This window comes from Rosa chinensis, chromosome 1 (assembly GCF_002994745.2).
Source record: "Rosa chinensis cultivar Old Blush chromosome 1, RchiOBHm-V2, whole genome shotgun sequence".
NCBI lineage: Eukaryota > Viridiplantae > Streptophyta > Magnoliopsida > Rosales > Rosaceae > Rosa > Rosa chinensis.
Window position 1 is genome coordinate 1,157,987 of NC_037088.1, and position 24,907 is coordinate 1,182,893.

Below are 24,907 nucleotides of genomic sequence, written 5' to 3' on the forward strand. Positions count from 1 at the left end.
GTTGTTGTTCCTCTCACCCAACATTCCACGAATTTCTCCAATCTGATTGTTCATGGAATTGATGGCAGCGGTAAACGCTGCCGTAAGAGCTTCAATATCTGATTTCGGAACCTCACCCATTGCTATTAGGGCAAATAAAAGAGACAGGGAAGACCTGCTCTGATACCATCTGACGCAGTCGGAATAGTAACCTAGGTTTACCAGCAATAAACCTAACAAAAGGATTCTGGAGTCCACCAGAGATAAAAGAGAAAATCTCTATTTTATTGATTAAAAGATGAAAGATGCGTACTGCAGCCGCTTGCGGATGCATAAATAAGAGAAAAATACCCTAGGGTGACTAACATCGAAACCCTAAAGCCCATGGATAAAAACGAAAACAACCCAAAAATAACTTGGAAAACCAAAAACGGGTAAAATAGAAAAATGCAGTTTTGAGGCCCTAAACGACCTCGAAAGCCAGAAAAATGCTACAGCTCATAGCCAAGCAATGAGTCTTGTTTCTGGCGCGATTCCCATTCCGGAAAGGTAAGGTACGTCCCAATCGGACTCCGAGCTATTTCCTGTCTACTAGTCACTTTTTGTTTTCCTCTTTTAGCATGATCTAATTGTTCTTAAAATTTAGTTGCCATCCGTTCTGCATCACAAAGACATGCTAAGAATATCAAAAAGCTTGACATATGGGCATGCTTCAAGAGATGCAATTTGTTTATTTCTATATAAACATGTGTATACGTTCATGGATTAGTAAGAATGGCATACACAACCCGTGTACAATTAGAGGACACTAACTGAATATATCACTTTCTTTGATATAAGTGATCGATTAGTACTTGGTGTTGAATACAACTTATTTGATAAAGCAAAACATGTGTGTGTGTGTGTTATGAGGATAGATAGAAAAGGTATGTTGAGCAGGTCATCTAAGAGGTTCTGGGCACATGGTGGCCATAGCCTCATCATATACATGTCAATAAGCAGATAGACTAAGAGGTAAGAAGAGCTTAGCAGACAGGTGTATATATCATGTGGCATTGAATTAAGGCATAGCAGATCACGTATTGAATGAAAATATGACAAGTATGTTTAGCAACTGTGCCATTTGCATGTATGCTTTAGTGCTTGTGAGAAAAAGATATAGACAAGCTTGAACTCCATTTCCATTGGGTGAAGCCCAAAATTTGAATGTGATTTACTGTGACCATGAGATATTTCAAGTTTAAACAAACATATAAACATCGTCTGTTTGTAATGGGTGATTGTTTATTGCTAGCACATGAATCACACTAATCATGCTGGTCTTGAACATGTAAAAATGCAAATGTCAGATTCTTATCAGTTATCATTGATGACAATGAACTCAACAGATGACATGTAGAGTTTGGTAGTGATTAGATATTGATTGAAACAGTGGTTTAAACCATTTGAAATAATGGGATGCCAACAGGTTGTGTGTGCATATCTAGATAACACGTATCATATGCTTGCAATATCATATAATGTACACATGAGCTAGTATTTGGCATACAGAAAATTCAGCTTATGATAACAACACATGCCTGTGCTTCAAAGCTTCGAGTAAGACAGAGTATGTGTGTGGTTATTTTAAGCTCATAAACTTGCAGATATATTCGAAGAACAATAACTGGGGATATGCAAAGCACTGAGCTTTTATTAACCGGAGCTAGATGTCAAAGGTAGAACTTATCTGGATTTTGAGATTGGTGGGTATCGTTTGGGCTTCTCGAACTCAGCAAGCTAATGAGGGAGTAGATGAGTTTTAGCTGGTGAAAGTTGGAGATGAGAGATCGTCCAGTGGCCAGATCAACTCCATGGGTGTCCAGATAAAATGAGAGAGGGAGCTGATCGAAGATGCTTGACACTTTGACCAGCGGTATCTTTAGTCGGCGGTGGTGAAGCTTTGGCTAACGGTAGCTTTAGCCAGCGGTAGAGCTTTGGCCAGCTGTGGTGGCCAGTAGAGGAAGCTTTAGCTAGCGCTAGCTTTAGCCAGCGGTGGAGCTTTGGCCAGCGGAGTTTTGGCCAGTGGTAGCGGGGCTTTTTTATGTCAACGGCTAGCGGAGAATCGCTAGCGGTTGGCAGCTAGCAGAGCTTGGCCAGCGGTAGCGCTTGGCGCTTGGCGGAGAAGATGGTTCTTTGCGGAGAAGATAGTTCTTGGCGGAGAAGATGGTTCTTGGCAGACAAATTGTTATGAGTCATTTTATTTACAATTTGAACGCAGCGTTATGTTTAGTTGGTGTGCACCGTTTGGTCCTTGTGCTGGGAGTATATTTGGTAGGGGTCATCGCTGGTTGATCGACACATGCTCTAGACAGTTCTATAGATCTATTAGCTTTTCTGTAGAACAGATCTATCAATGAAAAATCAGATTTTATCTTCTTATTTTGTTTAGCGTTCCCTTAATTCCTTTCATTTGCGATGTTGTTCTATGGTTACGATCCCAATAGCTGGTATCAGAGCCCGCAATTGGGCCTATTTCTGGTGAGTCTGGCAGGGTACGGCGATGGGATCTCCAGTGCTTGTTACCTCACACATTTGTCTCACCCTCATGGTAGCCCTAGCTAACCACCACGTCCTTCCCAATTTCCATTGCAACCAAGCTACCCACCTCCTCCTCCCTTTCCATTCCAACCGAGTTACTCACCACCACCACCACCTTCCCAAACAATCATTAATTGGTATGTTTTCCCTCATCAATTTCCCTGTGTTTCTCAGACTCACGCACAGTTCAGTCCTCCTCCTCAATTGCAACCCATTTATCCTACTGCTCAACAGCCGCTCACCACCACTCCTCAAAGTCCATCAATCCCTCATTCTAACCCAAATCCATGGATATATCCCCCGATTTCACAAAGCCATTCCTGTGACCCTCATTCTTAGTTCGTCTCTATCAAACCCATGACTACAACACTTATTTAACATTCTGCTCCTTCAACCCTTGTTTGTGAGAAACCATATTCACCACCACAAGGTTCTGGCAAATTGTAAGTTCACAAACAGCACAGAGAAGCTAAGTTGTGTGAGATGCGTGAATCACTGAAGTGTTCGATGGATACCTTCATCTCTGAATTCAAGGAGGAGCTGCGGCTATTAAGGGGTTCATTATGATCTTTGACAAGCAAAGTTAATAACCCACTAAAGTTTGGCTCTCCGCCGCCCTTGTCAACACCCCAATTGATTCGAGCTTCAACTGAGGCTTCATCATCACTTATTCCTATTGATAATGGTATTATTCGTAAAACCCCTGTGGATAGTTACTTGAATTTGTCTCACACTGATGTGATATCGGGATTTAATGATAATATTAGTATGGATAATGTTGTGGGTTTTGTGTGTGGTACTAAATTAAATGGTATTGATGAGAAGTTAGCTACTGGGGACGGAGAGAATTCTGATGAGATGGTTAAGGTGAATAGTGGGGATGGTAGAGAGTTCAATGAGCTTGAGGGTGTGACCCCTGGCACAAATCCTTACTCAATAAAGAAGGGGATTGGTAAAACCGTACAAGCAGTGATAAACGAACTAGAAAACAAGGCTAGGCTTGTTAAGGGTTGTAATGATCTTAAAGCTGTTACATCTTTGTCTGCTGGGAATTATAAGCAACTTAGAACAATGATTCTTGCTGCTATCAACAAGGCTGAACAAAAACCTAAGGAGAAGCTACATTTTAGTATGCCAATAACGCCTTCAGATGACACATTTCAGACGACAGAATTTTTGTTTTCTGTTGTCTGAATCTTTTAAACTTCTTTAGACGACATATAAATTAATTCTGTTGCTTAATAGCATGAGAATCCATACTATTTCAGTTTTTTCATCTTTTTAGTAAGTTAGAAAATTAAGACGATAGATATTTGTCGTCTGAAAGAACTGATAAATTCGCATGAAAAAGTGGAAAATTAGGATAACATTCATATGTTGTCTGAGTAAACGGGAAACAAGTAGAAAATTAGGACAACATTCATATGTTGTTTGAGTAAACGGGAAACAAACCCTAATTAATCTAAAGTATTCCCTCCCTTGGCTAAAAAAGAAAAACCCGGGCTTTCCCAATCGTTTTGCTAGGACCTTTCCCTTAGCTGAAAAAAAAAAAAAAAAAAAAACCCTAGATCTAAAATCACAATTGCCGCCTCTCACTCTCAGTCAATCTCTCCCTCACACGCTCTCACTCTCATGAACCTCAATCCCTTTCACCCTCTCAAGCTCACACACACTCTCATCCTCCTGCGATTCCGGCAAAGCAAGTTTGGGTATGGAAGTTTTGGGTATAGAAGTTTGGGTAAAGTAAGTTTGGGTAAGCGATTTCAGCAAGTTTTTTGAAACCCGTCTCTCAACAAGAACACAGTGTGACCAAATTTGCTTTACTTGCCCAATTTTGAGGTTTGAATCATATGAACTCTTATTGTCAGTTCACTCTTTTGATTGTTGATGCTTTGGAGACACAAAACACCTAGCCTTTCATTGTGGCATGATAATTATTGCCTCTGAACTCCGATGTTGTTTTCAATTTAATACTTTTGGACTGAAGGCACGCAAAAGCTTCTTCTTTTCATTTACAAAGAAACAAAACTTGCTTTCATTAATTTTATTTCTTTTCTTTTGTTTGAACACTCTAGACCACAAGGTTGAACCTTTTGTCTTGTTCACCTTGATTAGGTTTGATTAAGACTAGAAAGCCACCGCCAAATTTATTTCTTTAATCTTCCAAGCCTTTCAACTTGTTCTGTTGGCTTCTACCAACACTTTGATTCTTTATGTTTTTTGACAAATGCATGACTGACAGAGCTTTCATGTAACACAGGAACCATCTCCAAGTACCTGTTGAGTATACAAGTTTGGGTTATTGCTCGGTCGGTCGCACTCTGCAATTTTCAGCTTATCTTTTTCTCTCTCTTGCCTTGTAAGTTCTTCTTTGATTTTAATTTCATCAAGTCTTGATGGGTTCTCTGATATGATGGGTTCTTTGTTTTTAATTGCATCTGGATTTGAGTATTGTCTCCATTTGAGTTCTTATGGGTTCGATTATTGTGGATTTTGTTTGAAGTTGCAGTCTTTGGATGGAAATTGGGGGTTTTTAGTTGTTTTGCTTTTTGGTGACATTGAGTTTTTGGATTTGGTTTGTTTGATCTTCCGTTGTGGATATTGAGAATATGGGTTTGCTTTTTTACTTCATTGTTGATGCTTTCAGTGATACGGGTGTTAATTTGTGTATTATTGTTTGTTTGTTTGATATGCAATTGGTGGTGGCAAATTTTGAAGGTATCAAAATATATATAGACTTCTTCACCTGAGTTGTTTGTTCAACATATATTAATGAGTGATTTGGACTATTTCATGGAGTGTCAAATATGGTATCAAGGTCTCAGACTTCATTTCTAGAAATATCAATTTCTTTTTTCTAAAATAGACTCTTGATTTTGAAGGTCTGAGGAAGAGTTATTACTGCATTGGTTTTGCTTTTGAGTTATTATGTCCATTAATCTCTGTTAATGGATTGTGTTCAATGAGAAATCTACAAAAGACATTAATATCAAAAATGCCTCCTTTTACGGTACTTGTTCTCTTTTAGCCTTTTTTTTTCCCTTCAAACCTTTAATTCCACTTGCTTTTGGTTTGCTGTTTGTTGGTGATTTTAGGTTGCGAAAAGGTTTTTGGAGCAGCTTGAAGCTCTGGAGTGATCCCTATAGGAAAATTCTTTTGGTGGTATCTAAATCCACAAGACTACAAAGTAATGCCTTAGGAATATAAACTATTCAATTACACATAATATTTTAATGTAACATTTGTGTGAAAATGTTACAGTTTCAGGCTCATCTAGTTTCTTGCATTATTGAATGGAATTGATTTGATTTACAACATTAGTAGTATTCCTTCTTCAAGGTACAATCCATATGTAGTGGATGGAACAAAATTAATCAGTTAAAACTTAAAACTATTGAATATAACTATGTCTGTAAACTTAGCTAATATTCTTGATAAAATTCTTTTGTTTGATAATTTTATGTATAATATAGATATTCATCTACTTTTCAAAAGTATTATCCTGTTTTGAAACATTGTGTCCAGGGTTCTTTCTGTTTTGATTTTTAATTAATTAATTTATCTTAATTAATCCATTATTGAGTCTTTGGAATATGGCAACAGGCATTGGATTGAGATATTACAGCTACGAAGAGTTAGGAGTTTTGGAGTTTTGAGTATTGGTACCCTTATACATTTGACTTTTGGAAACCTACTACAAATTTCTTTTTATCGTTACTGATTTTGGTCCTAAGATCAATAACATACACTCAAGTTTCTTGCAGTTGTGAAACAAATGCAATCACTACACCAAAACTGGTCTTTTACGGCCCACCATGTGCGCCGTAAAAGCCTATTTACGGTGCACAAAAGCACGCTGTAAAAGCTCGCGCCGTAAAAGACATATCACATTCACGGCACGCATTTGTGCGCCATATATGTTCATCGAAGCACGCCGTAAAAGTGTTCCAAGCGATTCTTTGATCTCAAATCTGACATATAGGTGCGCCGTAAATGCTCAACAAAGCGCGCCGTAAAAGACTTTATGTAGAACTCATTTACGGCACACATGGCATGCCATAAAAGAATGCCCATATAGTTATTTACGATGCGTATGGCACGCCGTGAAAGACTCTGCACCCCATTATTGACATTTCTTGTTTGCAGGAAATTTTATATTGCTACTCATTTGCCACATATGGCAGTATATTCAATGTAGCTGCTCAACTAACAATAATTCATTTCAAAACCATATGAAAGATATAGATTGTCAAAGATCGAGCAAAGATGAATTAACATATATGATATATCAGAAATATATATTCCATTAATTGAAATAGGGTGTCTGTACAAACTTGGCTCCATGCTATATGCAACTAAACTACAAAAAAAAAATTGCATTTGCATGACGTCCCTGCAAACTTGAGTTTAAAAGTAACATATTACAGTACAAAAATATATTCCAAGGTAATTGCAAGCTTTCAAGCACCATTAGCCAACTGCAAAAATGTCCCAATCAGTTCGAGCAATTTACCAGCAGTAGCAACATAAGGCATTCAGAGTCAGACACCTCAAAATTCCATGGTACCTGCTAGAAACAAGTTTGAGAATATAGTTTATACATTTGTTGCACTGTTTTCTCCTTTTTTAAACTAGAATTAAATAAGATACTACCAAAAGATCAAAAAGAATCTAAATCACTGAAAGCATGGTACAATTCTGAAAATAAGAAGTAAGTTGAGTTCAGATCTGTAATCTATCCTCCCTCTTGGAAATATATTTCCGTCCAATTGGTTTTCAGAATAACTCCTTTACCTTCACACACTACCTAAACTAAAGTTCAAGAAAATATTTATAGTTTGAACTTAGAACTGATGGAAGTGCTCACTAGTATTCACCTAACTATAATGGGATAGTCCTCGTATAACAACCTTAATTCTACAACTATAACTAAATTATAAGCAAATCCACAGGGTTGCAATATAAGAACAAACCAGAACAAAGAATGTAGATGGATGTTATTTAACCACCGAAAACAAATTACAATACTCAAAACAAAAATGAAGAGTTGATTAGTGTTAGAATATGTTACGTACCTAAAAGTTCATAAACTACACCTGTCTGTTGTACTTGATAGGCCATGCAATTGTCCTTCCTTGAGCCATACTCAGTGTTCCAAATTCCCTAGTTGGTCGATATAAAGCTATATCCTCAAAAACATCCAGCACCCAAACTTTCCAGCATTCATGACCAAGGGGCACATGATGGACCTTTACATTTGGATCCTTTGATTCAAGTTTTGCAATTGCAACAAGCTCTTCACCCATCTCAAACCAACTTAACAATTCGATTCTATTCTGATCATCCTTTGTACATTTGGCCGTTGTACCTTCGTTGTTTTTGCTTTGCAACCCATGATTAGCAGAATGTTGAAGACTTGAAGCTTTCTTGTGGTTGCTTTGCTTGCTTTGTGGCCTCCCATTTTCAGTATCTCGAACACTAGTAATATTTTGTCGATCTGCTTTGTATTCCATCACTCTTATGATGTCGAACACTTGGATTTTCATTCTCCTTTTATTGTGCAAACTCATTAGCAGACTGCTGAACACTGTTACTAGCCTGTCATTATAACATTAAGGAAATCAGTAACCTAGTTAAGGTATTGACCCAAAGTTAATAGAACAAACCAGAAAAAAAAAAGTTAATATATGTATTTTAAAGAATTACATGGTTATTCCCTTCTTTCTCTGATCTTGCTAAAAGAGTCGCATCCACTTCTTTCAATCGTTCAATCTCTTGTGATTGAGAAAACTTATTCTGTGCTTGAGGGGAAAAGCATTTGCTTGAGTGGACAATTGTTTCTCTAAGTTAGCAACTTTGTTTCCAACTTTGGTTTGATATTCCAACTTTGAAGGGACTGCTCCAAACCCTAATCCTCTTACCCGTCCTCATGGATCAGGACCTAGAACTTTTTGCTACAGCATCATCTTTCAAAGAAAGTGTTTGTGAAGGTTCTTGTTCTGCCTTGTAAAGTTTCACTTGTTTCTGTAAAATACTATGTGTCAGTATGATTGTCAATTAGCTAGTTTTGTGGTATAGATATAGATTTATAGTTGAAGTATTTGGTTAAAGAAATAAAAATATCTATGCCATTCAGTAAACACTTATTGATGAGAAAATTTCAACAAGAAGAATTATATAATTGAGATCCTAAGAGAAATGGACCAGCTACCATCTTCTGTCAATCTCTTGCAAGTTTGATAGATTTAAAACCAAATCGATAACTCATTAGGGAAAAAAAAAATTACCAAAAGCGGAGCCATAAAGAAGAGTGCACTAACCACAATTTCTGGATCCTCAACTACATCTGAACCCTTCTTCTTCTTTGCTTCATAAGCATGTATCCATATATCAGACCTATAACTGTACTTATCCAGATACTAGTAACCATTAGAAGTAATAAAAAATAGAAATAAAAACAAATTAACCAACTAAACACAGAGCTTCACATATGCAATTCTTTATATTTCATTGTTTCAATCATGTGCTTGCCTTAGTTAAAGGAACTTTGAAATCAAATGACAAGGAGGGGGAGAGAGAGAGAGAGAGAGAGAGAGAGAGAGAGAGAGAGAGAGAGAGAGATCTTACTGCTTAATGCATTTCACAAAAAGCATATCATTTAATACTTCATTGCATACAAAGCTGCTCTACTACCAACTCTAGTACTGAACTGTCAATGTCGATATCTCCAAGGGTTGAAAAAGTGTAGCTGGATAATATAATAACTATATCAGAAATCATATAACAATGTAGCAATTATTAAAAAAGAAAAAAAAAAGGCTAGATAGAAGTAATACGACATAGACGTCCAGAAGGCAACATATAACAAATTTTCAGAAAAATTATAACTCGTGGGATCAAATTTGCAATCTTTCAATTGTAAAAGTATACTAATAGCTAGGTATCAAGATTCAATTACTTTTTCACCTAATCCCATTATAGTTAAAAAAGATAGAAATAAAAAAGACACAGAGTGTAAGAAGTAGAAACTGAACATAACACATAGCTGATTGAGATTCCAGATATAGCGCATCATTAGACTATCAATTTAATTTATTATACACAATGAAAAGAAACCTACAATCATGGAGTTCTTGCTTAGAGTCTGACCTGCCAAAAATTACCAAGTGAATAGGAATGATCACTATGCTAATCATGAGAAGTATTGTTGAATGACTATGAATATGCCAAATTGGGACCAAGCAACAGATGTTGACCACGTACTAATGATTAGTTATCATAATTGAACCATATATATATATATATATATGATGTACTCGTTTCCAGTTTGAACCATCCATATACATCCATGATGACAATATTAGATTAAACGTAACAACCTTGACCAAATCATTATTTTGCTAAATGTTTAACAATGTAGCAATTAGAAAAAAAAAAAAAAAAGTGGCTAGAGAGAAGTAATACTGCATAGACGTCTAGAGGACAAACATATAACAAATTTTTAGGGAGAAATATCCAACTCGAGCTAACACCCACATTCCTATAACACTCAGCTGAATTAGATACAATTAGGCACTGCTTTTCAGTGAGAAAAATCCAAATGAAGAAACTTGTACACTAAAATCCCAGAAGAGTTTCAATTTAAAACCAGCAACTTGCTGCTTGAAATCAAACAAATATTGAAATTTGAAACCCAGTTGGAATCATATCCCAAGACCACATATATGGAAGCAAAGAAACTCAATTCAATCTCAAATTGTTACCCAAAAGCATAAATTTAAATTTAAATGTGCAGAGGCCACATCCCAAAGCACCTCAAAGACTTCAGAAAGAGCTAACTAACTAGCAACAACCTGCAAGTGAAGCAATTAGCGCTGACCTCTTTAAAAAGTGGAGCAGTAATCAACACCAGTCTCTACCTCAACTCAAAAGTCCTTGACCAAAACCCCTAAGTTGCTCAACAACCATAGTCCTTCATACCCACAACTCAAAAACATCACAGAACACCAACCATCAACACACATCATAAGAAAGAAGAAAGGGCCCCAGAGTAAATTTGAAAAAGGTTCAAGGTTTCACAAGCATTGCCATCACTTAGCAGATAAAGCAAAGTCCCTTTATACGTTGCCTAACTTCGACCAGTGAGAAAGCACTTTTTCACAAATGGGTCTTCCCCCATTTTCAAAATCCATCTGCCTCTCTCTCTCTCTCTCTCTCCCTCCCTCCCTCCCCATAATTTTTCAAAGCAAATCCAATTCCAACAACCAAATGAACTCAGAAACTAATTCAATACACTGATCAATCAAACCAAAAGTTTCAGATTTTATAAATCAATCAAACACCTATCTTAGATTACCAAATACCCAGCTATAAATCCAACACTTTAGACACACCTGGTTCAATTTTGATATAAAAACCCAAGAAAATATACCAAAATCTATATGAATCCACAATATCACATGGCCATACCTGAATATATGATTAGAAATCACAATCTAAGACACCCATCTTTGTCCTCGACCAAACACACAACGCCAGGTCGCGAAATCTAACCGGTTGCCCAAGAGAAGAACTCGGGGAAGAGTTCATATTTTTGCAGCAGCTTGAGAACTGGGTGATTAGATGATGTTTGAGATTTTTGCCATTAGGTAAGTGATTAGAAGAGGTTTGAGGCTGTGCGAACTGGGTAAGACTTTCTTAGAAGAGAAAACTGAGAAAACTAAGAAAAATTCGGGAAAGTCGAGAAATGAGGAAAGAGAAAATTGAGAGGGAAGTCTGAATTTTTAGGGAAAATTTCGCGCCTTACAAATCCTTTTTTACGGCATGCTTCTTGTGCGAGCCGTAAATAACTTTTTTGATAGCTATTTTTACGGCATGCTCAATATGTGTGCCGTAAAAGCATAATACAATTATGGCGTGCATCTTCCGCGGGCCGTAAAAGACTAATTGATAAATACTTTAACGACGCACCTATAAAGCACGCCGTAAAAGACTAAATGAGAAATGTTATTTACGGCACGCAAAATATGCACGCCGTAAAAGAGTACCAATTACGGCGCGTAAAAATGCACGCCGTAAATTTTGCGCGGTAAATGCCTGGAATTCTTGTAGTGAATACCAATACGAATTTATTGATTATGATAATTTATGCATAATTTGTCTTTGAGAACAAGAAGCTTCTACAGTCCATTTATAAGTGATAGATTATAATATTTAGGTACAGTTTATTTGCTAATGTATGTTTGAATATATGTCAATGCATTCTAAGATTTCTAAACTGCATCCTTCTTACTATTAAGTTAGTGCTGATGCAACTTTATTTCGCATCTTTTACATTCACTCATTGCTCTTTTTTTTTTTTTCTTTTAAATTGTTTCTTCTTATCATGTGCAGAGACCTAATAAACAAGAACCCATCTCTAACAGAAGACACAGTTCCACAAGTGATAGGGTAGACAAAAGGTATGTGTATTCTAATCACTTGTAGTCCATAAATTGCTGATCCATGGATAGGTGTTAACTTCTTTTGGAATTCTGCAGAAACTGCCTTGCAGCACAGCTCTCTTCTTTCGATATTGCATTGCTATTGTTGTTGCTGTAGTGAAAGGTTAGAGTACTAGGAGTGGTGATTAGCTAGGCTGTGACTTAAGCAAATTAAGGTAAGCAGTAATCTTCTGGTATGTTTTATGTGAATAGCATAGTTGGTTTGTTAAATTAGGTAATTGGTATGTTGATGAATTTAGATTGTTGTTTGTATCTGTTTATATGCATGCGGTGACCTAGTTTGATGGTGCTATGATGATGCTAAATTTAGCTCCTAGTTGTTGTATATGTGTATATATGTGGAAAAATGATGGATCACTACTAGAAATCTGTTCATTTACATCACATCATTTAAATCGGTCAGACTTGCACACGATGTAAAAAATCAAGCTAACATCGTTTTCGAAAGAAACCGATTTAAATGTGTATCATTAACATCGGTTCTTAAAATGACCGGTGTTAAAAGTTTCGTTTGAAAATTTGCGGGAACCTCATTTTCCTGAAAGCGCTAAGTGTTTACAGTGGTGTTCACCTGGTCAGTTACTGACCAAAGAATTTATGCTCAATAACTCTTAGATTTACATCCAAAGGTGGAAAACAAAACACCTCAACTTAATAATAATTATCTCTGCTATTGGATTTACATCCAAGGGTGGTTGAGCATTATTTTCTTGGTCAATAACTGACTAGGTGAACATTTTCGAAGTGTTTAAGTGAATTATAGAAAGCGGGTACTAAAACTTAAAACTTTCACACTTAGAGAAAAAGAGCGCCCTCGGCTCTCGACCAAAATTAAACTAGAAACCCTAACCTCAGTCTCCACTCTCGACCTCCATTCTGAACCCAGACCCGAGCTCCTCCTCCTCCTCTTCCTCACTCGAACTCATCGCCTCCTTGGCTTCTTCGGCATCGACTTCGTCCAGTCCTTCATCTCACTCGCCTCACCAAATTTGTCGACTACGATCCCGCATTTTGCTCCGAGGAGGACGAGGACATCATCCAGGCAGTTCTAAACGGCACCGTTCCTTCTTACTCTCTCGAATCGAAGCTTGGAGTTTGGGAGGAAGGATTCAATTACGACGCCGGTTGGAGATGAAGTCCAGCTTGGGTACGCCGTTCTCTGTACGTATGATTGTTTTTGTGGGCTATTGTTTCATTTGTGGGCTATTGTTGAAGTATGACTGTTTTTCTTTAGAGTTTAAGAAGCGCGAGTTTGTGGGTGTCTTCAATATTAACTAATTTGTCAAGTCCAGTTGGGTATGTTCTCTCTTGCTTCCTTCCAATCTTTGTTCCAATTGAAATTGTGATATATGAAATTGTATGGTCACCTTGAGTTTGAACTATTGATTTTGTTATGCTTTTGAGGTTGGACGGTCTCGATAAAAAGAAGTTTGATGGGTCTAGGCCATCTGCAACGTTCAGTAAGTTTCTGCTTCCGTTTTTGGTCTGTAAGTGTTTGTATGCAATAATAACATAGAACCTATTTTTGTTGTTGTTTAGTTATCGGGTTAAGGCAAGTACCCATAAGCTGTGATGTTTGTTTCCAACCCTGTATTGATATACACAAGGTATTGGAGATTCAAGGGTCAAATCTTTTGGGACTTAAAACTCTGTTTGTGTATTGTTGCATTTGTGTGATTGTTTTGTGGGTTTCTGTGGGTTCTTTCATTTTCTGAGGAACCAAATAGAAGGTTTGGTATATGGTGTTAAATTGATTATCCTGGTCTTTTGTTTATTTTTCTTTCTTGGTTTTCTCTGCAACCAAACAGATGTGCAACTAAGTAGCCTTAGAATTGCCATTTGGGCCTCTCTGTGTTTATTTTGGGTTTTGTTTAAAGTTATGGTATTTGGATGGAAATTGAGGGTTTCAGATTTCTGGGTTTTCAATTGTTTTGTTTTTTCATGAAATTGGGTTTTGGGTTTGGTCTGTTTGATCCTCGATTGTGGAAAATGAGAAGAAGGGTTTGGTTTTTGTGTGCTTTGGTTTTTACTGGGTGTTTTATTTGCGTTAGTTTTGGAAATCTCAGTATTTAGTTGCGTTCTTTTGCATCTCACTCTTCCACACACGGACACTGACTCTATACTACTACCAGAAAAGTACTCTTTTACCGACCACCGCTACATCTCCTCCTCCTCCTGAATCAGTTGATCCAATATTTAAATCATATCGAACAAATACCAATGATTTTAGTAATGAGACAGATGAATTTGCTAAAACACATAAGCAAAGGTGCATGACCAAATAATAAGAGAGTCGGTCTTCGTTATGGAGTATCTGTCTTCTTGCATAGAGTTACTTTTCTTTCTCATGGACTGTTCCATTTTGGCCATTCTTTGTTATGGATTCCCAAGTCTTTTGACACTTTTTGAATAATGAATTGTACGCATACTGTATATTGCATATTATGTTAGTAGAAGGATCAGATAGAGGATGGTGACTGTTTGATGGCAACATAGGCACATGAGTAGCACCACCAGTTTTGCTTGATAGAAAGCTGCTTTTTTTCATACTGATTATTTTACTTGCTGTGTTTTGTCATTTATTAGTTATGACTGCAACTAACTGCATTGTCAATCTTAGTTAAATACTCTGAATTGCTTGGTGAGTTAAAGTGTATTAAGCTCTGCAACAATTATTGTAATTCTCCTATAAGTCTTAAAACAAGAAGATATACCATGTAACTATATCTACTAGAAAAGAAACTGTTATTTGAGATGATTGCATTACGATAAATTCAAAGATAGCAAGGGTCAATTTCTCTCTGCGTTTTTTAGTTCTTGCACATTTGATTTCCATTTGCTGTTTTTGGTGTACTTATTACTTCAATGTATAGTTTTTATCTTTGATAATTTCAAATCTTTCATTAATTTATATATGAATCTAATCATGGGATCAATGATAGAATGTTGCAATTGCTTTGATTTGTTGAGGATTTTATCTTCTTCTGTGCTTCAATTTCATGTCTAGTGGTTTTTGTATTCAATTTAGTTTTAATCTGAAGATTTTCAAATAAACAAACATTTGCTCAGTGAGTAAGCAGTTTTTCAACCAATACCAACTGAAAATTCAAAAAGATTACTCTCCCATTTACCTTTCAGCATTAAAATTCTTCTTGCATCACTTCCTTGATTTATCTACCCTGGAAGCTTTTATCTCATATCTCCAATTTTGCAGAAAATCAACTATCCCAATTCAGTTGATTTATTATCTAACAAATAAACTTTGTTTTTTTTTTTTTTTTTTTTTTTTTCTGTTTTTCTGCATGTCCTTGATTGCGGCAACGTCGATTCACTTTCAATTTAAATCTAGACGTATATAATCAAAACAATGTTCATTTTTACCTTTTAGCATTCCTTACTGACTTTGCTAAATTACCTGTACATGCTAAAAGAGATGTAGAATATCAGAAGCATAATCAAAACATTATCTTTCTCTGATTTGATTTGATGGAATGGTTTTCAATTAATCAATGTTTGCATTTGGATTTTTTATTCTTTTTGGTATATACATGTAACAGTAGCAATGATATGCATTGTTAAATGCCCAATACTTACAAATTAAATTGTATACAGTGATATCGCATTATTACTCAATGTCATCTTATCATTCGTTTCAGTCTTATCGAGTTCTGACATTGTTAATCTTTTTATGAAGAGATGAACATTGTTTGGCTTTAACAATTATATGTCTGAATAAAATATGTAATAGAAAACTCAATTGTTAATTCAATCTAACTGTTAACTTACTTCATGCTAAATAGACCACAACTCACTTTGTCTGTAGCCTATTCAGTTATTACAGCAAACTAAAAAACTTACTCTATATCGTATTTATATTCAGCGACTCATGTGTTAGAATTGGATTTATCACGCTATGTGGTGGAGGCCACAGCTGCACAAAATTCATAAGCTTCATGTAATAAACATGAGGTACATGACATTGTCTAATGACCCGATTTTTCATTTTCCAATTTTTTTTACACTGTTATGTTCATTGTTTCATGACTCAATTTTTATATGCTGTTTTATTTCCAGGAAGGGAATCAGCAAAAACAGAAGAAGGAGATGCCATGACAACAATTATAGGACCATAATTGATAAGGTGAATATATACATTGTTAAGGTAGGAATACAGGTTCATACATATATAATGATCTTATAAGTAGATTTGAATTTAGTTATCATACTACATTCAAGAAAATTTGTCAACTATAAATTCTCCAATTTGATGATCAACTATTTTACCTTGCAGGGCCTGAACCATAATCTGGATCAATTTTACCTCATTCAGTTTCATTTGAAGTTATTGATTCTGGTGAGAAATCCGTGTGACACAAAAGCTGTATCTGATCTCAAAGGGTATTGTAAAGACAGGTACAGTAGAATGAGGCTGAGATTCACTATGTATTTTGTTGTTCTATGTATGAAATCTTGATAACAATATATTCTCTGCTGCATTCTATAGGGATATTACCCAAACAATGCAAATCCTCTCCGTCTTATGCCGAGGACATCATTGGGGTATTTTTCTGTTCTATGTTAACAGTATTTTCTCTGCTGCATTCTATAATCAGATTACGCAAACAATGCAAATTCCTCTATCTTATGCTGAGGACATTATTAGGGTTGAAGGAAGGAGTATTGAATTTATTCGTTGTAGTAGTGGAGCCTTGTTAACTGTACAAGAGAGCAGGGGACTACCTGATGAAATTACAGTGGAAATAAAAGGCACCTCATCACAGGTTCAGGCGGCTCAACAACTGATTCAGTTATGCTTGCCAATGGAACAGAAAAAGCCCATCTATACTGAATAAATAAAAGATAAATAAAGGAAAAGGAGGTTTCATTTGTTGTTCCTTTTTTTTTTGGATGAAATATTATTAATTTCATATAATTGCTTGTTTTCGCACTTATATCACTACTATTAGTTGGGTTTATATTTTTCTATCAAATATCAGTATTTGAGTTAAGTCTTTGACAAGTTTGAAACAACAAATTTTTTGAGTAATATCTTTAGTAAGAAAAGATTCGAGTTTAAACACACTATTCTTTTCTTCTATATTTTCAGGAAGTTATAGCAACCAGCAACAAGGATCAAATTCCAAGCAGCTATGGCAGGATGGATATCAGATTGAGGTCATCCTACTCTCAGTTAGATTCTATATCTCACCCTTCCTCTTCAGTATCCTTACTACCTTAATTGGAGGGGTGAGGCATCATGCATCTTAATTGGAGTGGAAATTTTCAGTATTTTCTGTGCAGATTTAGAATGTTTGAGTATTATCGAGACTATCTTTGCATAATACTGATTTGAATGTTGATGTTCATTTGCATTTGGTTCTCTTGGGTTTTGTGCAGATTAGCTTGGTAAAAATGACAGAGCGTAGCAAGAAAAAGTTGATGGCTTTGACCACTAATGTGATGAGAGATGATAGTGATAAGGTAAAGTGGTCATGCTTTTTCTCACTTGGTATTCCGATGTGAATTATGTGTATTGAGATTCACTGCCTTTTTAGTACCTTTTAAGCTCAGTCATGTCGGTAGTTCTTTTTGTTTAGTTTAGTAATACCAAAAATCACTGTCATTAGGTTTATGTTGCACTGTGAAATTGACTTTGTCATTCTCTTGCAGGGCCTTGGATTACAAGTTGTGAAATATTTGGCTGCCAAATATGAAGAGCTAGGGTGTGAAGTGAAATGGATGGGCAAGCCTGATAAGGTGATCTAGTCACATTGGTCTGGTTACCGCTGTTAACTTGACTTCATGTGAACTTTTAGCTTAATACATATTTCTCTTGCACTTGACTACCAAGATGAATTTTGAGCAAGGCTAGTTTTTGCTTTGAAGTAAAGTTTGGTGTTGAAATTTTGTAGATTGTTGCTCATATGTTTCTAGGCTAGCCTTTGTAGGTTTTGGGGTTTTCTTTTGTGACATATGTTCAATCATGAATTTGGAAAGAAAATTAATGGAAAGCCCCAATTTTTGGATGATTATGAAATGCATTTCTTTTCCTAGCAGCAGATAGATGCAAACTTAGCTCATCACGTTTGTCAAAATGAAGTGAAGTCTGTAAAAGCATAACAGAACAGTAATGCCAAGGAAAACGAAGTCACTTGAGAGATTAGAAATCAGTATCAAAATGAAAATCGATGTCTTATGATTATTAATGTATCGAGTTGTGTCCATAGAACTGATGTACTCAAAACCAGTGCACATTGATTTTACAAAACAAAAGCGATGTCTACAATGAAACAACACATCGGTTCTAGAAAAAGCAAGCGATGTACATAAAACCATTGAACATCGTTTTGCTTAAATGAAAACGATGTGCTGTGTTAAATGAAACATCAGTCCTTAAAAAAAAACCGATGATGCCTAAAGATACAGACATCGTTCCTAACAAAATAATGTGCCAAGCTACATGTAAAAATGGCGACGAACAAACAACACTCATGGCAACTGATGTCTACAAGTGTACTAGACATCGCTTCTGGAATAGAAATCGATGCAAATGTTCACGTAGGTATTGTTCGACATATACTTTATTAAGCATAAAATGTGAAAATATGAAGAATTAGACATACCTAACATACAAAAATATGATGATTATAACAATTATACATCGATTTGTTTTTTAGAATCGATGTTGGTTGTTGTCTGGGACATCGGTTGAAAACGCGCTTATACTGATGTCTATACTTTTCTCTACACCCACTAAGACATCTGATACGCCCAAAATAGACGCTCAACTTAACCCGGCAAGATGTAGTCGTTAGCAATATAGAGTAAGCAGGGATCATTCAAGCCGGGGATTGAGGGTAACTTTATAATTCACACAAAATAAAACAACACTAAACTAACTAAAGCACAAAACAAATAACAAAACTAAGAAAAAGAAAAAAACGTCAAAGAGGGAAAAAGATGGCAGGACAAGATGGGGATAGAAGGGTGCGTTGCAATCCTAAGTTGAAACAGATTTGGGGTTTTTATGTTCCTACGAAAATAAAAGGAAAATAAGAAAGAAAAAATGATTTTAGAGTTTGAAAAATAATATGGGGAAGACGTTAGAGACTCAGAAATCCACCACCAATTACTTTCGAACAATGTTAAGTTAACCTAGTTTCAATTACTAAGGTGTAAACATAAATCAACCAAGAAACAAGTCGGAGCAGATCATGTCCCTTATTAATGTTTCCCTAATTACTTAGTCTACGTGAACGCACAATAGCTAAGCCTATCAAACATGCAATCAAGGTATAGAACGCTATCCTATCAACAACACATATAGTGTCAACACATTTGAAGCATTAAGATCTCATGGAAACGATTGATTATAGAGTTGCAGTCTAGTGTGGAACGCCTACCTAGCATGCTCTTCTAGTTGTTTAAACATCAGCTTTTGTCCAAAGCCTTGCATACTTGTGGATTAGAAAACAAGACGATTAGGTGAATTATTTTCTAAACCTAGCTCCAATTACATGCATATATCCTAAGTGTCGACCCAAAGAACATAAACACATAAAAGTTTTCAATCAAGCAGAAATAAACAACCAATTCACACCAAAGATCAAGAAACTAGATTTAAACAAACATATGTTCTACATAATTGGGGCTTCAAACCTTGCCCCTAACAAAAAGATAGTTAGTTACACATTGTCTCAAAATTCACAACTAGAAAAATATAAGTTTGAATTACAAGAAAATAAAAACCGTAAAGGGCAGAAGATGAGAGCCACGAATTCACTTTTAGGCAGCCTTGAACACAGGAACCCCCCTCAAGATGGTACACGGCAAGGCTTGATGAAGATGGATGATGGTGTGCACGGTTTTTGCTCTTGAATGACTTGGGAATTTCAAGACTTTGTGTGCTAGGTTTTATGGCAGAAGATGGTGCTGTAGGGTGGTGTTCTCCAACGTGTTCAGAGCCTCTATATATATAGAATACACAGCCCAAGTTTCCTTTTCCAATTAAGCTTTGAAAGCCTCTCCTAGTTGCTTGAGGATTACTCTACTTGGTGCATAATTAAATGATTTTCAAGCCTTAATAATCTTCCCAAAATCTTGAGGAATCATCCTAGGACTCTCCTTCATATTTGCAGCAGCAATAACCTTCCAAAAATTCCCTGGAAATCCGTCCAAAGAAGAATCTCGGCCAAAATGCCCTGTTTTGACTAGGATTCGATTTCTGACTCTGAAGCTTCCTTCTTGGACAAGGAACGACTTCGTCTTGACAAGTTTCTGGATGGTTCTTGACTCCCACGTGTTCTATGACATCATATCATCTAGAATGATCAATAAACTTCTGGAAAAACTCCAAGAAAATCGCCGGAAAAGATCTCCCAAAAAGCTTCGTGAAAAGCTGACAGTTTCTGCCTTATCGGGAAGCATACTTCGACTTTGATTTCCTACTGCCTCGTTGATACTTATGACCAGTTCTTTGGCTGTAGTTGAAGTATAACATCATTTATTCAAGTATCGCTGGCCCTTTCTTCAAAGGTGCATCTGGAAGGGTGCAAGAATTGCTTCTCAAAACCGTTCCCAGAAAGCTGATTCTGAAACTGCAGTTTTCTGCTTTGCAGCAACTGTTTTGCACAACGATTTCCGTGGACTTCCCTTGTGATTTCTGGCCAAATGATTGATTAAACTTGGTCCTCTGCATCAGTAATTTATGATCCATGGCTTCGTTGCTCCCTTTCAGCTCTTATTTCTCTTGAATCACTCCACGAACTACCTAAAAAGAAAACAAAGTTAAAACTGACTTTTTAAAGGAAATAGCTAAGAAAAGTGTAAGGGATTTCACACTATATTCGTCGCATTTATGCTCCTATCAAATTCCCCCACACTTAGCTTTTGCTAGTCCCTTAGCAAAATCAAAACAAAGAAAATAAAACAAAGACTCAAAAAACTCAAAACAAACTATGCCTTCAACATTGTTGTCTCAGAAATCTCTTACTTTCATAGCATCGAGATTAGCACGCAACCAAGAATCAATCATGAGAATTCGAGAGTTAATTAAAACATATATTCCACATATAAGCATGTAAGACACGGGTGTGACAATGGAGATGGGTGGAGCTTAGCATGTATCCAACAAGTATGATTCAAACCTCACAGGATTCACCACTCTTTCTTCTCTCAGATCATGGCTAATGCTTAAAAGCTTTTTCACTCAAATATATGTGAGAGATGATAATATTTTCGACAAACAAAAAGCTCACATATATAAAGAAAGAAAGGCTATGTCGAAATTTATATATATTTTTTCTTTTACGATGTCATGAAGGATACCAACTACTTGTCGGACGGACCGAACCATATGCTCAACTCTTATAACCAATCTCCACAGATCAAAGGCTGCCCATCTTAAGGATCAAAGAGGTCTTACTTCAAGGAAGTAATAGGGCCAAGGTTTAGGGGTTTAAAGAAACGAAAGGTAAGGAAAAACATAAAGTGTTGTAAAAACCTAGCGGAGCCTTCATTGAAGCATTGAGACATCTGCTTCTAGTCACCAAGGCATCTTGCAACGTTGAAGCTTCTTGTGTGTATTTATTGAGGGCCGAATGTCATTGTGTTGGACTCTTGCTTCATTCTAACATTCCTTTGAACACTTGTGAAATAGGACAAAGACCAAATTCGTCGTACTTAGGCCTTCACTTCAAAACAAACTCCTTATCCACAATGGGGGGACTAAAATCCATAAATACTTGCACTTTTTTTTTTTTTTTTCATTTCAGTATACATTTTTTTTTCTTTTTCTTTTTCTTCGGCATACATATTTTTCTTCTTTCTCATGGACAAGTCTTTCCCCCACACTTATTCTTCCTCATCATCTCTTTTGTAGTGCCTTCAAAATCTTGTTTGTCTCATGAATTAGCTCCACTAAATCCTTAGAACAAGGGTAGGGATATAACTATACTAAGGTTTAAAGGTTAGGATTTTGAGGATGATGAAAGAAAAAGGTTTAAATGTAGGCTCAAAGGGGTTAACTAGAGGAGTCCCACGACGGGCACAAATATGGACACAGGCTATTTTTGGCTATGGTGGAATTTCGTAGGTGCCTTTATCCTTTCCAGAATCAGGGACATGTATTGATAAAAGTTTCGACCAGTACAAGAGCAAGTTCTAGTAATCTCTAGCGTCCGTCAAACTTAATATGTGGCAAGCAGTCAATCAAAGAGAAAGATAATGAGATCACTAAGCATCGCCAAGAAAATAAGAATATATTTTTCAGTGAACACTCACAAAGAATAGCAAATAAGCTCAAATTCTCACAAGGGATTATTATGAATCAAAACTCATCATCAACATGCTCATAATTCTGTACCAAGGTCATCAAAAACCACATCTACTACACAATCATATGCTTTATATATATCATAATTAACCAAAGAATTATTTTAACATCATCTCAATATTGTGATCCTCTTTTATCCATAATTTTAGAGATTAAGTTCATCCCAGACAGTTGAAAGCAACCTAAGACTCGAACAACAAACAAAAACTGAAAACAAGAACTAAAGACTCCAAAAGAAAGAAAAATAACTAACGAAATTTATTTTTTTGGATTTTTGAAATTTTTCAATTTTTTTAGTTTTTTTTAATAAGACTCAAATTGGATTCCCTTCCCCCACACTTGAATCATACATTGCCCTCAATGTATGGAAAATTTAATCAAACAATGCATAATAGAAGCATAAAGAGAGGAAATCAAAAAATTTAAAAGAAGAAAGGTGAGAAGGTTGATAGAAAAGCTCCCCCTTGTAGACTTCCCAATGCTCACGACCTTTGGAGATGACAACAAAAGACCCCAACCTCAAGACCATAAGGTCTTGACTTCCTAACATAAGCTCCATGCGAAGTCTTGTTGCATCTTTTGAAACCATAAGTTTGTGTCGGCAGCCCATGTTCCAGGTCCCGTAATTTTTCTATGCAGCTTCAGATGACGATTATACCACTTGGAGGTGAAAGTGGACATTGCGAGCTCTCTGTGCATATGTGGAACACCTTCTAACTCCAAGCGGTTTGAAAGTTATAGTCCTATAAAATTAGAGAAAAAAAAAGAAATTTGAACAGAAAACCGGGCAAAGTGACCTTTACCCACTCAAACCTTTATTCCGAGAGCATCACTGGTCCAATGGACGAGATTTTTGGCCTGAAGGTAGTGTACATATAGAGCTTTGAGTCCATGTAAAGAACTCCTCATTTCATCCACGGAAATATGCCCAGTTTCTCTTTTTCTGTGACACAACTGCACAGTTTTCTGTTTTCCTGAGCTGACCTTGCTGCATGCAAACTGGAACTGGGAACACATATAAACTCCGAATCCAGTTCTGTAAAAACTTACAGAAACTAGACTCAAAGATCTTTCCATTCATGCATGGTATATCTTCTGGTTCCATCTGAACGAAAAACGGCAGCCGTCTAAAGTAGACTGACTGTATGGTCAGCACTCTGTTTTTACAGAAGGGACACTTTTCACACTTCTCTACAACCTTATGACCTGCACACAAACTAAAAACATAAAAAGAAACTAAATAGAAAATGAAGAAAGAAAGAAAACATCCTTTGGGTTGCCTCCCAAGAAGCGCTTGGTTTAACGTCCATCAGCCAGACGTAGTGAATGCTTTTAATCCATGGGAGGTGGTGTGTCATGAAGGTCCTCTTCCTCCACGTTGCTCTCCTGAAAGGCTGCGTAATATGGCTTCAAGCGATGGCCATTCACCTTGAACTCATTGCCGGTTTGCTCGCTTCGAATTTGCACAGCTCCGTGGGGAAAAACGTAAGTGACAACAAAAGGACCAACCCAACGTGAGCGAAGCTTACCTGGAAAGAGTTTGAGACGAGAGTGAAATAATAAAACTTTTTGGCCTGCTATGAATGTTTTCCCACGAATCATCTTGTCATGAAAGGCTTTAGTTTTCTCTTTATAAATCCTGGAGCTCTCGTACGCATCATTACGTAGTTCTTCCAACTCATGCACTTGAAGCTTTCTATGAATCCCAGCTTCATCTAAGTCCATATTAAAGCTCTTCACAGCCCACCAAGCTCGATGTTCCAATTCCACAGGTAGATGGCAAGCTTTTCCATACACCAACCTAAAGGGACTCATCCCTATTGGTGTCTTATATGCTGTCCGGTACGCCCACAAGGCATCATCTAGCCTTTTACTCCAATCCTTGCGACTTGGGCTAACTGTTTTCTCCAAAATCTTCTTGATTTCACGATTTGACACTTCTGCTTGTCCACTAGTTTGTGGATGATATGGCGTTGACACCTTGTGTGTCACATTATACTTTCTAAGCAAGGCTTCAATTGATCTATTGCAGAAGTGCGATCCTCCATCACTTATGATTGCTCGAGGCATTCCAAATCTAGAGAAAATATTAGATCGAAGAAAATCTGCAACAACTTTGGAATCATTAGTCCGGGTGGCTTTTGCTTCCACCCATTTTGAGACATAATCCACAGCGAGAAGAATATAAAGAAAACCTTGAGATGAAGGAAAAGGTCTCATAAAATCGATGCCCCAAACATCAAAGATTTCAACAACCAAAACATTAGTTAAAGGCATTTGATTTTTAGGTCCTATGTTTCCGGTTCTTTGGCATCTATCACATGTCATACAAAAAGCATAAGCATCCTTAAATAAACTAGGCCAATAAAAACCCGATTCCAACACCTTAAGAGCAGTTTTCTTAGAACCAAAATGACCCCCACAATTTTCAGAATGGCAAAATGTCAAGATATGAGTAAACTCACTTTCAGGCACACAACGTCGAATTATACCATCCGCACAAAATTTCCAA

The 24,907-nt window shown here is 36.6% G+C and overlaps 2 protein-coding genes across 10 annotated transcripts; one reads left to right on the plus strand and one right to left on the minus strand.

Annotated features, from left to right (window-relative positions):
* Positions 1-7,426: 7,426 nt before the first annotated feature.
* On the minus strand, positions 7,427-8,921 carry LOC112180731. 2 transcript variants are annotated; one of them, XR_005810083.1, is made up of 3 exons: positions 8,880-8,921; positions 8,266-8,583; positions 7,427-8,157 (listed from the first exon to the last, which is right to left on the minus strand). XR_005810083.1 is itself a non-coding variant. In XM_040518459.1 (2 exons), coding segments are annotated over exons 1-2 (510 nt in total). In that variant the 5' UTR covers positions 8,268-8,900; the 3' UTR covers positions 7,427-7,649. The 2 variants fall into 2 exon arrangements, 1 of the variants encoding a protein (XP_040374393.1); XM_040518459.1 differs by having other exon boundaries at positions 8,266-8,900.
* A 3,941-nt stretch (positions 8,922-12,862) lies between these two features.
* Positions 12,863-18,103, plus strand: LOC112186610. Of its 8 annotated transcripts, none has more exons than XM_040512976.1 (9): positions 12,863-13,223; positions 13,297-13,522; positions 15,943-16,031; positions 16,137-16,224; positions 16,354-16,475; positions 16,567-16,622; positions 17,170-17,309; positions 17,460-17,543; positions 17,733-18,103. In XM_040512976.1, the coding sequence occupies exons 3-9, from the start codon at positions 15,976-15,978 to the stop codon at positions 17,826-17,828; spliced, it is 642 nt and encodes a 213-aa protein (XP_040368910.1). In that variant the 5' UTR covers positions 12,863-13,223; positions 13,297-13,522; positions 15,943-15,975; the 3' UTR covers positions 17,829-18,103. The 8 variants fall into 8 exon arrangements, with proteins under 8 accessions (XP_040368910.1, XP_040368911.1, XP_040368909.1 ...); XM_040512977.1 differs by having other exon boundaries at positions 12,863-13,209; positions 13,297-13,549; XM_040512975.1 differs by having other exon boundaries at positions 12,863-13,209.
* The last annotated feature ends 6,804 nt before the right edge of the window (positions 18,104-24,907 follow it).

Bases quoted from the DNA above. Each gene is read 5' to 3' on its own strand.
- LOC112186610 (XM_040512976.1), top strand. From the start codon at position 15,976: ATGTGGTGGAGGCCACAGCTGCACAAAATTCATAAGCTTCATGTAATA. The intron at 16,623-17,169 runs GTATTTTTCTGT...CTATATTTTCAG, and splicing joins ATGCCGAGGACATCATTGGG to GAAGTTATAGCAACCAGCAA. The intron at 17,310-17,459 runs GTGAGGCATCAT...GGTTTTGTGCAG, and splicing joins TTACTACCTTAATTGGAGGG to ATTAGCTTGGTAAAAATGAC.